The sequence below is a fragment of the Lutjanus erythropterus genome, chromosome 12, assembly GCF_056507025.1.
Source record: "Lutjanus erythropterus isolate fLutEry1 chromosome 12, fLutEry1.hap2, whole genome shotgun sequence".
NCBI lineage: Eukaryota > Metazoa > Chordata > Actinopteri > Lutjaniformes > Lutjanidae > Lutjanus > Lutjanus erythropterus.
The window spans coordinates 30044165-30060223 of NC_139328.1; the positions used below are offsets into that span (position 1 = coordinate 30044165).

At 42.3% G+C, this 16059-nt stretch overlaps 1 protein-coding gene across 1 annotated transcript; it reads left to right on the forward strand.

Moving 5' to 3' along the window:
- The first annotated feature begins 164 nt into the window (after positions 1-164).
- psmb5 (proteasome 20S subunit beta 5) lies at positions 165-8927 on the forward strand. The gene is made up of 3 exons (XM_084731869.1): positions 165-418; positions 2890-3196; positions 8248-8927. Exons 1-3 carry the CDS (start codon positions 194-196, stop codon positions 8529-8531), a joined length of 816 nt encoding a protein of 271 aa, XP_084587995.1. The 5' UTR covers positions 165-193; the 3' UTR covers positions 8532-8927.
- Positions 8928-16059: the final 7132 nt, after the last annotated feature.

Consider the following 16059-nt stretch of genomic DNA (forward strand, 5'->3'; position numbering starts at 1 on the left):
TTTTAGCCTTTAGATCTTGTTTTTGTGAGCCTGGGTCACCGTTTAAACAGACTTTTACTTACTTGTACGCAGCAGCACTAACCTACAGTCCGCCACGTCCACAGGGGGCGCTGTGTGACTTTTCCGCCATGACTCAATAAACGTTCGTATCCTTACACGGCGGAAGTTGCTTGCTCATTAGACAGTTTCAAAGATGGCTCTTGCTAGTGTGTTGAACAGTGATTGTGCGGATTTTTCATTTGATAATTGTCAGCCTCTTGCTTATGGATGTGGGCCCAGTCAGAGCGGAGCGGGATTTGACGCTACGCCGGGAGACGGCCTCAGTTTTTCAGTTAAAAACCCGCTGAGTGCCGGTGAGGAGGACGGCGTCGAGAGGAAAATAGAATTCCTGCATGGAACCACCACTTTAGCTTTTAAAGTAAGTACGGATAGAGCTTATTGAAGCTAGCAGGTCCATAAAACTATAACGATTTATATAGCGGTCGAAAACACGTTCATAAATCATTCAAACTGCAGACATTGTGTTTTAGTTTTTACATATCTTTCCACGTCTAGACGTTAGCATGCTAGCAATGCTACAAACCGCTTTCTCATTGCAGATGTTCACATCACGTTAGCCACTGATGATGTTAGACTTCTCTTGCTTCGAAAGCATCTCCGCAAACTTAAGCTGATCATGTCTGTGTGGTTTTGATAACAATGTACGACTACTTACTGCATAGGTATCGCTTTTCTGTTCTGTGGATCTTAGCCAGTAGTGTAAACAGCACCTGTCATGTGCAGCATCCACACTTGGCTTTTGTTTGCTTTAATTAGATCAGTTTAAAACTAAGTAGGTCTATGTTTATACTGTTCAAGCATTTTAAACAATGTAAAGTGGCTTCATTCTGTACTTGACACAATGCTGTATCAACTTGTGTGCTTTTAATAGTGCAGGTGTTTTGTTTTTGAGAGGTAGAATAACAGCTAAATATGATAAATAGCTGTCGAAAAGTCTTAATCTTTTCTAATTGAACATATTACTTCCGTGGCGGCTAAGAGGACTGAAGCCTTAAAACACACCCGTATTCATTTCACTGCTCAGATTTTCATTTGGGACAATTTTCTTTCAACACGAATAAACTTTTTATGCAATTATAAGGTCTGTAACTGTAAACCAGATGATCTAATAAGTCAAAATGTAAGTCAGTATATTCAGTAATATTCTGTCTTGGTAGGCTATGGAGGGAAAGAACAGTTGGTCTGTTTTTTTCAGTCAAACATTATTTTTTTTCGCATCTAGCACTTATAGGACTGGGCAATATATCCTGATATATTGATATTATATCAATACTGTAATATGACACTAGATATTGTCCTAACTGACATACATGTTGTCTTTTCCTGGTTTTCAAGGCTGCGTTACAATCTAGTGATTTAATTTTCTAAGTTTATCAGACTGCTCCACTTACTTTTATCCACTGATTTTATCACTTATATAATCACATTACTGATGAATACTTATCAAAAACCTCATAAAGATTTTGTGATAACATTAGTTGTAACTACAGTATTCTTGCAATATTGATAAATAGTGATATTGAGGTATTTAGTCAAAAATGTTGTGATATTTGATTTTGTTCATATTGCCAATAGCTACATTTTTGTTCATGCAATTATACTATTATATACTTTATCTAAGTGTTCCTTTTTAGGCAGATGTTAACTGAGTTTCCCCACTTGAGGTTGTAAATATTATTATTTAGAAACAGGCATAAAGTTCTAATGGAGAAATACTGAATATTTGGTGTCCCCAGAAAAGGTCTGACTTGAAGATATTAGCCAAAAGCATTGTCACCAGCCTTTTAAACTGAATTATAACCGTAACGCATCACAAGTTTGTCTCACAAAAACTACAACATTATTATTGTTGAAAGGCTCCTTGGATTTTGTGTTAGTAAAAACAAAATTGGAGCTCCTAAGGCATCAATTGAATAATGTCAACAGAAGAGGGAATGTGATTTCTAAAAAGTTCAAGGTACACTGCTAGGCTAAACTGAGATTAAAATGTGTCCAGATATGTTTACATTCCACTTAAAATGGGTGGTTATTTTGTTTTGTTTATTTCGTTATCAACAAGTCCCATGACATCACCATAATCAACAGTGATTTCATGCTTCTAACAAGATATAGGTTCTGCCTCTGTGCCCCACTGTGGTCCAAAAACTATTAGGAATACATAAAAGAGCTATATATTCCATTTAGGTGACACATCTTTTCATTACAATGAGAACAGCCAGTGTAACATTTTCCTCTCACTGTGCCAAACTAACAGAGCAGTGTAAATACTGAGCCACATTCTCGCAGTTGGTTTTTGTCTCTTCAGGGGATTTGTTCATAAAAAGAAAAAGATAAAATAACGCCAACTTTATCCTTTAATCCCTGAGTGGGGAGGGGGCCGGCTGGTCGATAGAAAACCTCCCCAGCAGACGTCTCCCTCTGACTGTTCAAATCTGCTGTCTTCACTTTAGTACTATACAGCTGTTATGACTGTCAGTTCAGTAGTAGAGGGTTTTGGAGGGAAGACCAAAAGTCGTCTCTTATATCCTGCAGCTTTCCAGCAGAGCTGAGCAGTATATTAGATCTTTCTGACAGCTGTAGATCAACGGCTCATTTCTGCAGAATAGATAATTAAACACATGCACATACTTCAATTCATAATAAGTGACTCGATTGTGTAAAAAGTAATGGGACAAAAAGATCCTGTATTCCAAACTGATTTCTATTCCAAACTGGTGTCCCAGTTCATGCACTGAACCTCAGAAGTGAAAGGTATTAAGATAAGTCAGTGGTGCTGCTGTAATGTGCTTTGCTAACATTCTCTCCCCCTGCTGCTGTTTTCTCTCTCAGTTCCAGCATGGAGTTATTGTGGCTGTGGACTCCAGGGCCACAGCAGGCTCCTACATCGCCTCGCAGACAGTGAAGAAGGTGATTGAGATCAACCCCTACCTGCTGGGTACCATGGCCGGAGGAGCTGCAGACTGTAGCTTCTGGGAGCGCCTGCTGGCCCGCCAGTGCCGCATCTACGAGCTCCGCAACAAGGAGCGCATCTCTGTGGCAGCAGCCTCCAAGCTGCTTGCCAACATGGTGTACCAGTACAAGGGCATGGGACTCAGCATGGGAACCATGGTGTGTGGCTGGGACAAGAGAGGCCCAGGTAAAAAACAGTTAAACAGCTGCATATGACTTGCACATGTGTCCTATGTCTGTTTATACAATGAGTGTTTATTGATCCAGAATTAGATTTATGCTGCCAACAAAGATGATCCTAAAAGGATTAGTATTGAGATAAGGAGCTAATTATTTATATAATATTGTCACTGACAATATTTTAGAGTTCAATCAATTTTAAAGGTTGTGTCCATTATTATATCTTTATATAGCTTCCCAGTAGTCTTCATTATGTATTCAAATCCAAACATTCAAATTTTGGGTGATTTTTTTGGCCTCGTATAAACATTTTTTCCCATATAACTTGACAGATGTTTCTGCATGATGACATTGTTACATATAAAGCCCCTAGGTTGTAGGAGGGGCACAGCACACTAACCTACACCACCGCTGTTGGGTAGTGGTGGAGTGGGAGTTTCCATTTGAAAAACCTAGAAGAGAATGTAGATGGAATCGCACTTTAAATTTTGTTTGATAAATTTTACGTAGCAACATTTTTACAAACTGAACTGAACTGATTTTCTATTTGTATGTATTCAGGATTTGTTGTACTTAAGTGGGATTATTCAGTGTAATATATTATCAGAGTTCAGATAAGTGAAGAAAAAGTTTAAAAGTAGTTGTAAAACCAGGCATTCCTTTAGTGGTCTTGAAAAAACGTTTTTAATGCATTACTTTAGGAGCTGCAGCTAATGATTATTTTCATTATTATTATTATTTCTCTCAATTAATTGTTTGATCAATAAAACATCACACAACAGTGAAAAGTGCCCATAACAATTTTCTTAACTCCAGGGTCATATCTTAATATGTCTTGTGTTGTCTGGGCAACAGTTCAGATATATTCAGATTGCAATCACAGAACAGTGAAAGTGGCGGATGCTCATATTTTAGAAGGTGGAACCATCAAATGCTGTGAGTCTTGCTTGAAATGAATCAATTCTTAAAATCGGTGCCAATTAATTTTCTGTCTTTTTATTAAATGACTAACTGTTGCCGCTAGAATTAGTTTGAGTTTAGTAAAGATTTACATATTCAGAAAACTATGCAGTAAAAGTCAGAATTCTTTTGACTGTTTGGGGGTAAAGGTGTTGTGGTATTGATATTTTAAAAAATGAAATATTCATTTGATTTTAATAAGACACATATGATATAATATAAATAAATAAACCAACACCTTTTAAACTTCATGCTTTAAAGGGACAGTTCACCCCACAATCAAAAATACATATTTTTCCTCTTGCCTGTAGTGTTATTTATCAATCTAGATTTTTTTTAGTGCAGCATAGTTGCAGAGTTTTGGATATATTATCCAAAAGAGATGTCTCCCCTCCAGTATAATGGGAGTAAATGCCACTTTACTTATGGTGCTCAAGGCACAAAAAATACATTTGAAAAATTCAGACTCTGTCTTAAAATCATGACACAGCTACTCAAGATAATCCACAGACCTTGTTGTGAGCAGTTTCATGTAGGAACTGCTTTGTTTCTATTAGAGAGCAGTTCCTATAGATTCTAACTCAGTAAGAAAGTAGTTCCTACATGAAACTGCTCACAACAAGGTCTGTGGATTGTTTTGAGAAGCCAGGTCACGATTTGTGGATAGAGACACTAGTTTTGAATTTTTCAGATGTATTTATTTGGTGGTGTCAGCACCACAAGTGGAGTGCCATCTACTTCCAATATATTGGAGAGAAGGCAGATATCTCTACGGCGAACATCCCCAAAAAAATGCAGCTCACAAAATGGTCTAAATGGCACTACAGGTGATAGGAAAAATGTATTTTTGATTTTGGGGTGAACTGTCCCTTTAAATTATGTTTCTTTCCATTCTCTGCCTCCACTTGTCATCCCACAAAACTGCAGATTCCTTTAAAAATCCAGTTAAATTCAGGTCTGAGTGACACACTCAAACTCACTCTCTGTGCGTCATTTCCACTTTGTGTGCAGGGCATCATATTTTGGCATGTTAATTTCGAGTTGCAGCTCACGAAATGAACAAAATAATCCTCATTTAGATACACAGATCACATGTCAGTTTTGTTTGCCTTTGTGCTAATGATGACAGATCTGACACTGGCTTTAGTCCAGAACAAATCATCACATGCATTTATGATTACCCAGACTGAGGTTGAATAAAAGCGATTAGCTGTTCAACTGAAGTCTGCTCTTTTTTGTTTCAATTTAGAGCCAGTGCTTAATCTTTCTTGATATGAAACAGCTACACTTCATTGTTTAAGATTTAAGGAAATCCTCCAGCTTTTTTCTGCCCGCCATAAAATGTAATGATCTTTTTTGCACAGAAGTGTTGTTTCTTGTGGTTTTGTGGTAATTTATGCTGTTACATGTAAGCAGAGACATACTTGCAGTTCCCACAGTCCCACACTAGATGGTACTGCAGTCTCTCTTATGCCCTCCCCCTATCTGTACTGTAAGCTGTGGCTTTTGGATGCCTCGCAGTGTGAGGCCGTACATCACAGAAGGTGTGCTTAAAGAGGCCGCCACAGTGACACAGTAATGGGAAATCGATGAGGCTGGGACTGCGGGCCAGCGAGAGCGCGGCGGGATGATGGACGTCGGGTCTCAGCCCCGGACAATTGGGTCGCATGCATAATGCCCCGTACACCCGCTGAGATCGATGCCGGCTTTGTCTGGGAAGTGGACGGGGCTGTGTGAACAATGACAGCCCGCCGGTATGCCAACAAACGTAAATGACACGTGTTAAATCCTGGACAATCAATTGGGGAAATAATGATCCCTGTATAAGTTCAATAGGTGTGGGAGCTTTGCCATGGTCCCCACAATGCCAGTGATTGAATGGAGAGGTAAATGTCATGTAAATTAAATCAATCGCGATTAGGCGGGAAGCTCATTAGCCGGCTACAATCATGTCAAGAGCACTTATTCCCCTGATGGAGTGTCTTAAGCTGCATGCAAAATAAATCTAATAAAAGCTATGTTGAAGAGCTTGTCAAATATGGCTCGATGTAATAACATTAAATGTTATGACACTTCATCAGTGCATAGTTACAGCTTGATAACTCGCTAGTGGCTTTGCTTGTAACCGAGAAAAGTGACTACACTCTGTGTACCAGCCTCTGTGGCTCCCTACAAGGACATGAGGGTGTTGCAATAAGGTGATGTGTGCTTAAAAAGTAGACTAGTGTATGATGTGAGACCCATGTGGCAGTTAGTTTTACAGCCACTCCCAAGAGAGTGATGTAATAGTTTTTTTCCTGCCCTCTGTTCAACTGCTGCTCTTTTTACTCCAGATCCATTGGTGAATTCTTGTGGGAAGGACACATGACGGACAAACACTGACCCATTTGATGCTAGGCACCCATCCATCGCTCCGCGCTCCTCACCTACCTCTAAAAGCTGTCAGTCCGGCCAGCTGCACAGGCCACTGTTTAAAAAAAGCCTCCTTAAGCACCTGTCAGTTGATCGATGGAGTGGAAGGAGCCTCACTTGGCCGCCACTGCTGCAGTACTTCACCATCCAGGCAGTAGAGTCATGCCTCCGCTTCTGCTTTAAGTGGGCTTCATGAACACCCCCTCCCCCACCACCACCACCACCCCACCCTTTTTTTTTTTTTTTTTGTTTTCAAAGTACTCGTTGCCACCTTCATGCTTTTCTGTGTCAGCATTCGAGGTGCAGAGAGCGTTAAGCGTTATCGCATTGGGCTCTACAAAGACCCCAGGTGTGTTTGGAAAGGAATGGATGTGGGAAGTGGTTTTTGGTGCCGCTCTGCTTCTATACTTGGACCTCCTAAAGAGTCCTCATCCACCTCCGTCAACTGTGCTACTCAACACAAGAGGCAGCCTTTGCAACTCTCTCTCCCTGCCTATTATGTTTTTAACGAGTCCCTTACAGTTTTCAAGAGGAACAGGCAGGTCTCAGAATGGCAAATTACCCCCGTGCATAGGCAGGCACTGGATGATTATCATGGCAAGCTAACGACAGGCTGAGGAAGCTGCAATTTGCCAGTTGAAAGCAATGGTAAGCCCCTTTTTTTTCCAGGAACGCAAGTGGCTCTCTATCCCTAATAGACTGTCACTAGTTTAGCTGAGGAACTCTGCAAGCGAGGATGTGCAATCTGGGGGCATTTTGAAGCGTTTTTTAATGTGCGAAATGAGCGATGGTGGTAGATATTAGGCAATTTTATATGCATGTGTCCCCGCGTCTCTGTGTGCGAGTATCATTTTCACAGGTTTCGCTTTGTGAAGTGCTATGAAAAACATGCCTTTTTGCAGGCTGTCTTTTTACCATCTGCAGGCCGGCTGTGGGCGAGCTCACAGGCTGGTGCTAGTCACCCGTATCACGTCACTCTGGGATCAGGCCTAGCGAGTGTGTCATGGCGCGGAACAAAATGTCTCGCATGTGTCCGCGAAGCGTGGTGTGGAGCAAACTGTCCCTCACAGGTCCATCAGAGCATTGTGGGTCGGCAGTGCATGTGGGATCACATGTATGAGCAGTATGGGGTGAGCTTGCGTCTCCATGTGTCATTCAAGTGTGCGTACATGTGGAGGTGAAGGAAATGTGTAGAGGCAAGTGTGCGTGTGTGTGGAAGGATATGAATGTTCTGTCCTCGCCTGATGTCCACAGGATGTCTGTTTTTTTTTTCTTTTTGTCCTCCTCGAGGTGCGAGGTGCAGTTACCTGTGCAGCTCGGGTTGCGGGTCGATAGTTAATTTTTGGCGTGTTTGCAAGGATCAATAAGGCCTGGAGCAGGGCCCCTGGGCAGGCAGCGTTGTGGCCCGCGCCTCGTCAGCAGGTTCCGCGGCCGGCTTCGTTTTACTTGAAGAGGATGCAGCTGTTCATATTCTCTCTCTAGAGGACATGGCGTGTGTGTGCTTACAAGTTTGTGTGTGTTTGTTTGTGCGAGAGCGAGCGGTAGTGTTAGATGTACACCATCTCAGTTTTCCTGACAAAGCTGAACACCTGAGTCGGAAGAACAGAGGATGCCTTTGCACAGAACGCAACTCCCTTTACACTGTCTGTTCCTCCTCTTGACCTGCCTTTTGTCCTCTGTCCTCAGGCCTGTACTACGTCGACTCAGAGGGGAACCGGGTGTGCGGTGACCTGTTCGCCGTCGGCTCAGGCTCCATGTACGCCTACGGTGTGATGGACAGTGGCCTGCGGCACGACCTGTCTGTGGAGGAGGCCTGTGAGCTAGGTCGCCGCGCCATCTACCAGGCCACGTACCGCGACGCCTACAGTGGTGGGCAGGTCAACCTGTACCATGTCCACAGCAAGGGCTGGACCAGGATCTCCCAGGATGACGTGCTCATGCTGCACCAGCAGTACAAAGAACAGGCGTAGTTATGATACCCAAGAGCAGAGAGGGGACAGAGAGTACGGAGGATTAGGAGTTTATTCTAGTATACAATGTTTAATGTTCTGAAATGTCAGTAGGGTTGACACATAAATAAAAAGGACTCATACGCTAATTGATTTCCACTTACTTTATTTCTGTGACCCATTTTGACTTGATGCTAGCTTAAAGCTTTATATTGTACATTTTTAACAACGTCAGTGAGCACCACTCACTCCACACGGAGTATAATTTGAGGGGCTGCAGCGAGGGGGGTGATGACTCAAACATGTTTTAATACAGTGTGGGAGTAGTGTGGTGCTTGCCCTACATACATTTCATTTGGATCATACCCTGGGAAACTACAGCTTTCTCAATAAAACCTGTTATGTTCTTTTTTCCAACTCTGCTTTTGTTATTTTACACGAGTGCTGATTTTACCTTTAGGCCCCGAGATTGTGTATTGTTACATTTCTCAGAATTTACTTTTTATGTGTATGTATGCTCTCGTCGCCTTATCTTCCTTTGATCTAGTCATTTTGCCGCTGTTTGTGTTTACTTTTCAGTCATCTGTTCCCCCAGCTGTTGGGATTTGGAGGTACAGCCAAAGCCTGTTTTGTCTCCTCTATATGTTCTGTGTTTATTAGCAGGGAGTAGCACTGTCTAAATAGCACTATTTAATTGCATACCACAAGCTTCAGTAATTGTGCCTCCTGAGTTGTAACAGTGTGTTTTCTTCCCCTCATTGATAATGTTCCCTTCCTCCGCTCACGTTGCACAAATACGTCTTTTAATTGGAAGAGGGAAATTTATTCTTTAATTCCTCCTCGACACACTTAGCTTCTCAATGTGCAATGTTGTGTGCCACCCTGCCACGGTGTTTTACAATGTAACGACCTGCACTGGCAGTGTGTGCCTCTCCAGCGGTTTTTATCGTTGGGAATAAACACTAGTAAAGGGGATGGGGTAGACTTCTGAAGCCAGTGCGCTTTCAAATCATGGTTAAAAACTAGTTTCACAGGTGACTAGTTAGCAGATGGAATAGAAATGGGAGTTCGATAAATGGAAATGAGCGAGTCTCGTCTGTGATGCTGCTCTTGGTAAATGAAGTGATGGGAATCAATAGAAGCAGAAACTGACAAGAGTGACTATGCATGTATGCTAAAATGGAGCAAATGTGGCATTAAAAGCATTATCACTAAGGCGAATCCTGCCTCTTTACCGTCCTCCGGGGTCAAGGGGTTAAAGGAGTGTTTTTCCCCCCACAAACTGACTGAATATGACTAAATTATATCCTCAGACTGGTGGATAAAGGCAAAGCCCTTCTGCACCATTAAACAGCCAACATACTGCATTGTCATTTAAGTATAGTGCAGTAACTGCCTTGCCTTGATAAAAATAGCCGGCTTTTAGAGGCTGCAATTTTAGTACACAATTGCTTGATGAGATACTATTTGAACAGAAGCATAATGGAACGTGTGCACAAGGAACAGATTTTTACCAGGAAACTTACAATGCTGTTCTTTTTTACCAGATTATTAAACAAACAACCAGTGCATTACTCAGGAACATCCCATCTAAAGGACTATTAAATAAGATAGATGAATAATCAATCAATTAACTGATAACGCATGATTAGACTGTTTCTTCAATTTGTTGCAGAGCTGATGACCTGTCTTTACAGTACTAATCACCTTTTTTCCAACATAAAAACATGACAGATAAAGCTACCTTTAAAACAGTAAAAATCGAAATAAATCAATAAAAAGCAGTAGGTGATTTTAGAGGGGAGGCCACCCTCCTTGCCCCCCTTTTGAGAACCTGTTAACCCCCCTGTCCATCCCCTAGTAGAAGAGAGAGTGCAGGAGCAGAGGGTTTAAAGTGTGCCTGACTCATTTACCGTTTATCTGACTGAAGTTTGTGCAGGTGAGATTTTATGGCCCCGACCATGGCTCTGAAAGATCAGTAGCCTTCCTGTACTGTGCGTTGATAAATCGGTGGCACTGTCCGTGGTGCTGAAGTAGCCTACGGATTTGTAACTGCATATCTTTTTTTCTCAGTCCCGTCCTGTCGAAACACTGGGTCCAGACCCCTTTCAGAAATGAAAATTGGAACCATGAGAAGAAGAGCATGTGAGGATCTCAAGGAACGAGGGGGTACATAATGCAATAATTTCTAATTTTTGTCATTGTGTTCTCATCAAAGGTATCAGTATGCTTCGAGTAAAGTCAGATTGACAAAAAACATCTGAAAGCCCTTTTTTCAAAATACTTAAAATTGACCAATAGATTTACAAACAACAGGGCTAGTCAGTCAGGGTATTAAAAACCTGGGCATTTGTCTGAGTTAGAGAAAACAAACAAAGCCATACTTTTAAAACTATCATGTAATATTTCCACATTAAAATGTCTCAAAGTGCTAAACCTTACATTATATCAAATGTTTCTAACAATGGTCAAACCCTAGGAGTAGGCAAACGTCGCTAAACATGACGTGAATAAAACTTTTAATACATTTCTATGTTCGTGATCGTGATCTGCCTGAGTCACATCACATAGATTTTCTCCTGTGGTGGTTGTTTAACAGTTAAGACAATAACTCCATCAAACCACGTCTTTTGTTTTTCTTTTAATGTGGGAGAGACCCCTAGCAGCAGAATTTACATATTATGCATGTAAACGATAAGAAAGTAATTTATTTCAAGAAAAATTAACAGGGGAGGCTGAGTCCCAACAAGCCGATAAGCACGGCCACAACAAGCAGCAATTGTCCGGGTGTGAATTTTGTGAGAATGGTTGTTGACATTAGCAGCTACCTCAAAGCTTCGCTGTGCCAAAGGACAGCCTCACACAGCAGCTAGCATGACTGTAGAGACTTATCTAATTAGTCTAGTTGTATGCACAATACCAGTTCCAAATAAGTTGGGAGGCTATGTAACTAAAAAAAAACCCTCAAAACAATAATTTGCAAAAACTTTTTGACCTATATTCAACTAAATACACTACAAAGACAAGATGTTTAATATACAAACTGTGTTACTGTTAGTTGAGGACACTAATTGTTGAAGTTTTGACTGAAATTCTTTCTCATTCTTGCTTGATATACAACTTGAGGTGCTCAACAGTCTGGGTTATCTGTTGTCGAAGTTTTTGCTTCGTAACGCACCATGCAGATTGTGTCTTGGCATTGTCTTGCTGAAATAAGCAGAGGTGTCCGTGAATAAGATGTTGAGCATATGTTGCACCAAAATCTGTATGTGCCTTTGAGCATTAAAGGGACAGATCCCACCAAAATCAAAAACACGTTTTCCTCCCTGCCCTGCACTGCTATTTATTCATCTAGATTGTTTTGGTGCGAGTTGCAGAGTTTTAGAGATGTCAGCTATACAGATGTCTGCCTTCTCTCTAATATGAGGGGACTAAATGGCACAAGTTTTGTGTTTCTTCAAGCACAAAAATAATACATTTGAAAATTTCAAAACCAGTCTCTCTCCAAAAATCATGGCCCAGGTAACCAAGGTAATTCATTAATTAAAGCAGACATCTCCATGGCTGATATCCCCAAAGCTGAGCAACTCACACCAAAACAGTACAGATGTCTAAACAGCACTACAGGCCACTACATGTATTTTCGATCGAGGGGTGGATGGTCCCTGGCCTTCACAGATGTGATAGTTAGCCATGTCATGACACACCCCCATACCATGACAGATGCTGGCTTTGGAAGCTAGCGCTGTTAACAGTCTGAGCGGTCCTCCTCTTTAGCCTGAAGGACACAAGGTCCATGACGGACACTTTTCCACTTAGTGTCAGTGCATCTCAGATGACCTCTGGATGTTGATATATGGTTTTCTCTTTTCATTCATAGATAAAGGTTTTCTGAAGTGTTCTTGAGCCCGTGGAGTATTCTTTATACAATAAAGTGGGTTTTTATTGCAGTTTTTTTTTTTAAATGCAGTGCCACCTGTGGGGTCAAAGGTCATGGGAATTCAGTGTTGGTCTTCAGGATTAACTCTTACATGCACAGATTTATCTGTCTTTTAACAATATTATGGATTGTAGATGATGAAATCCCTAAAGCTCTTGCAGTTCTGTGTTGGGAGACGTTCTTAAACTGTTGGACTATTTGCCCATGCAGCTTTTCACAAAGTCATGAACCTCCACCCATCCTTGCTTGTCAACGACTGAGGATGCCCCTTTAAGACCCAATCATGATAGTATCACCTGTTTACCTGGGGAATGTTCCATACAGTTGTTTTTTGAGCATTCCTCACCTTTTGCTGCATTTTGTGTTTATTTATGTTTTACAGTGTTCCATCCAGTCTAGGTTGCAGTTTTTGGGCTTTTTTGCCTTTAATATCATAGGACAGCCGTAGAGAGACATTTAAGAGGGAGAAAGAGTGAGAGGATGACACACAGTGAAGGGCAAGAGGCTGGAATCAAACCGCTCATTGAGTCCTTCCCTTTCTTATGGTGGGACACCTTGATCCCTGCATTTTAGTGTGGCCGTTTGGAACAAATTTAATCACTTTTGCCTCCAGACATGCTCAGGCAACACTTGCTATGAGCCAGGCCATTTAAAGCATAATAAACTCTCAAGTAGCTCTTATTTTGGGGATATGATTTAATTTATAGCTTTAGTTCTATAAACCGCTAGTTGCTGGCGTGGATGTTCCTTTCTGCCCTTTTGGCCCATCCAGTCATGTATAGAAGATACACCTCACACCTGTGGTTTTTCACCATGTTTGGACTCACCCCTCCTGTCTCTGTGTGTGTGTGTGACCTTGGCACTGGACCAGCAGACTGTAGGCAGCGTAGACAGTCATCTCTGTCTGGCACTGAGATTGCAGGTTGTCAACAGGTATTTTCAGAATAGCTGCTATTAAGTACCAGCTTTCAGAATATTTTCACAAAGCTTTACACTCAGGGCAAGATGGTGACACTCTGGGGAGGCATGACAAAATGAAGAAAATAGCTTTCCTTTTTTTGGCCTAAATTAGACGGAATGCTATGAAAAAGACCAGCTGGCGATATTGAAAGGTGCCAGCAACATGATTTTCACACTGTCAGAAAATAACCCCTGTGCCCACATTATGCCATCTGTCAGGTGGTCATATGTGATTTCACTCCCAGACACTAGATCATATCAGAACACAGTCCTAAGGGTAACCCGACAACCTTTTTTGGATTCACACACACCTCGCGTATGAGTCGTTATTTCCCATGATTCGCTCCTAGGACTTTGTAATTGGATCTTCAAAAGGAAAAACACCCAGTGCAAGGGTGCACGCCTTCGGTGATTGAGTATCTATCAGCCATTGTTTATTCCTGTTGATGCTTTACCCCGACGGAAAAATAAATGAGAAGTCTATTTGGCTTGGGTAATGACTCCCCGCCGGCTGCCTCTTGTCCACCCTGAAGGCTCTCCGGGTGTCATATAATCAGTACACCCAAGTCCTTAAATGCGTGCCAGTTCTGACAAACAACAAAGCTGGCATGAAGATAATTGCGTTTGTGGTCCCTGCGCATCCCCTTCCTCGCTGGCGCAAGAGGCAGCCGCTGCCTCGCCTCGTTTGAGAGGTGCTGTTTTTCATCCCTCGCGATGACAGCCACACTCTTGTCATTCCCACTGCGTGCTTGCCACGGCCGCCTCGCTCTACTCGAGACTGTTCTTTTTTTTTTTTTTTTTTTCTTCACACCCCCTCTTCCCCGGCAATGTTTTTGGCAATTGCTTTTTTTTTTTGACTCGATTAATTCAGCGACACGAATGAATACAGCCCGGCAAAGTAAACAGTGCAGCCCTTGAGTTCTGTCCAATCTGAGTCAGTGCTCGTCCGTTTCCCAGCAGGCACCTAGGAGCTTCTGCCAACACCACTATTGCCGCTCTTGATGGTGATGATCATGAGGGTGATGGTGAGGATGAGGATGATGATAGCCCCTGCTATTAGTGCAGACTGTGCCTCGAGAGGCCCGAAGCGCGGTCGGCTGTTTATCCCTTGTCATGACACCTGACTGTATAAATGGGGCCTGTCTGTTTGTTTTATCGTCAACAGCACCAGGCCTTGCCTCCCAGGCAAACAGAGACAGGGTCAGGGAGACTACAGCTAAAGATGTGGCAGTAAGAGCGATGGTGGCTGCCATGGTCACTCCACTTACTCCCATGTGGCTCCTGGCTTTATATATATATATATACATATGTGTATATATATATATATATATATATATATATATATATATATATATATATATATATATATATATATATATATATATGTGTGTACACACATAGCACTGCGTCCTTTAATACGTGGTGACTAAAGTCCCTCGGGGTAGAGAAAAGTGAATTGCGTATTTGTCGGTTGTTTCACAGTATCAATTGGCTTTTTTCCGACTTCTTGCTATTTTAGTGGCAGTTCAGTTCTGGTTATGTGAGCACTTACATTTGTTTGGGTGACGCACCATTACGGGCTGGTGTGTTTTCCTTTTCTTTCTGACCTTGCATAGTGGCTGAAATGCTATATTTTGCTACTATAACCTTATTTGCTGGAATTTTGAATGGTGTGATGTGGAGGTTGTCATTTTTATAAATCATTGACAAGTATGGCATCTACAGCACTGCACTGTATGAAGTGCAGCTTTGGATTCTGCAGCATTTTCCCTCTGGATGTCTCTGCTTTACAATTCTGATAGAAGAGTACAAAACTACAGTGTGTTTTTTATTGGTTTGAAGTGTCAGTCAGAGCTGCAGGCTTTTTGACAGAGTAGCCAGCCCCAGCGGAAGACCCATCTCAAGAGGAACAACTCTGCCAGGCTTGAAGCCCCCCTCATCCCTCCTCCTTCTTTTCTTTCCCCCCTCTTCTCTTTCACCTCTCAATCCATCCATCCCCTTTTTCTGTTCCACATTTTGACTTAATCCCCCCTGCGGTGCCCTCGGCCTGTCGCCTGCTTCCCTGCGGCCTGATCCTGCTCTGATCAATGCCGCCCCCTCGACAATACCAACGGGGGGAAATGGAGGCATTAATTACCCACCCCAGAGCTCGTTACCCGGGCCCGGCCTTCTCAGCTTCCTGGCTCTTCACCGACTCTGCAATTGTAATTCAGCTGGGGGCCCAAGACGTGAGGGTAATAACAGAGGGTACCCGTCCAAACGGACGATCGCCCACTGATAGATGATCCGCTGGGCCGGACGTGACGGAACTTGACGTGAGGGGGCCAGGAGTGACTCGGAAATGATTGACACACAGCTCTGGCACCGGGATTATGTGTGAGAGAAATAATTTATGACTTTCTCTTCCGGAGCCGAGACGAGTGCCAGAAATGAGTAATGACCTCTTGGAAGTTCAGCTTCTCTGATCGCAAACAATAGCCCAGGTTGTCACCGCTGTGGAAATGACAGAGTTGATGGCGTTATGAGAATGAGAAGCTAATGGACTAAATCATGGAAATGGCAGTTTAATTAAATAGCAGGGCCCTGGTATGAACAACATTTTGAAATTGGAGACATCCTCGCTGATCGATATTATTCCTAGTTGAGGTA

Bases quoted from the DNA above. Each gene is read 5' to 3' on its own strand.
- psmb5 (XM_084731869.1), top strand. From the start codon at position 194: ATGGCTCTTGCTAGTGTGTTGAACAGTGATTGTGCGGATTTTTCATTT. The intron at 419-2,889 runs GTAAGTACGGAT...TTTCTCTCTCAG, and splicing joins CCACCACTTTAGCTTTTAAA to TTCCAGCATGGAGTTATTGT. The intron at 3,197-8,247 runs GTAAAAAACAGT...CTCTGTCCTCAG, and splicing joins CTGGGACAAGAGAGGCCCAG to GCCTGTACTACGTCGACTCA.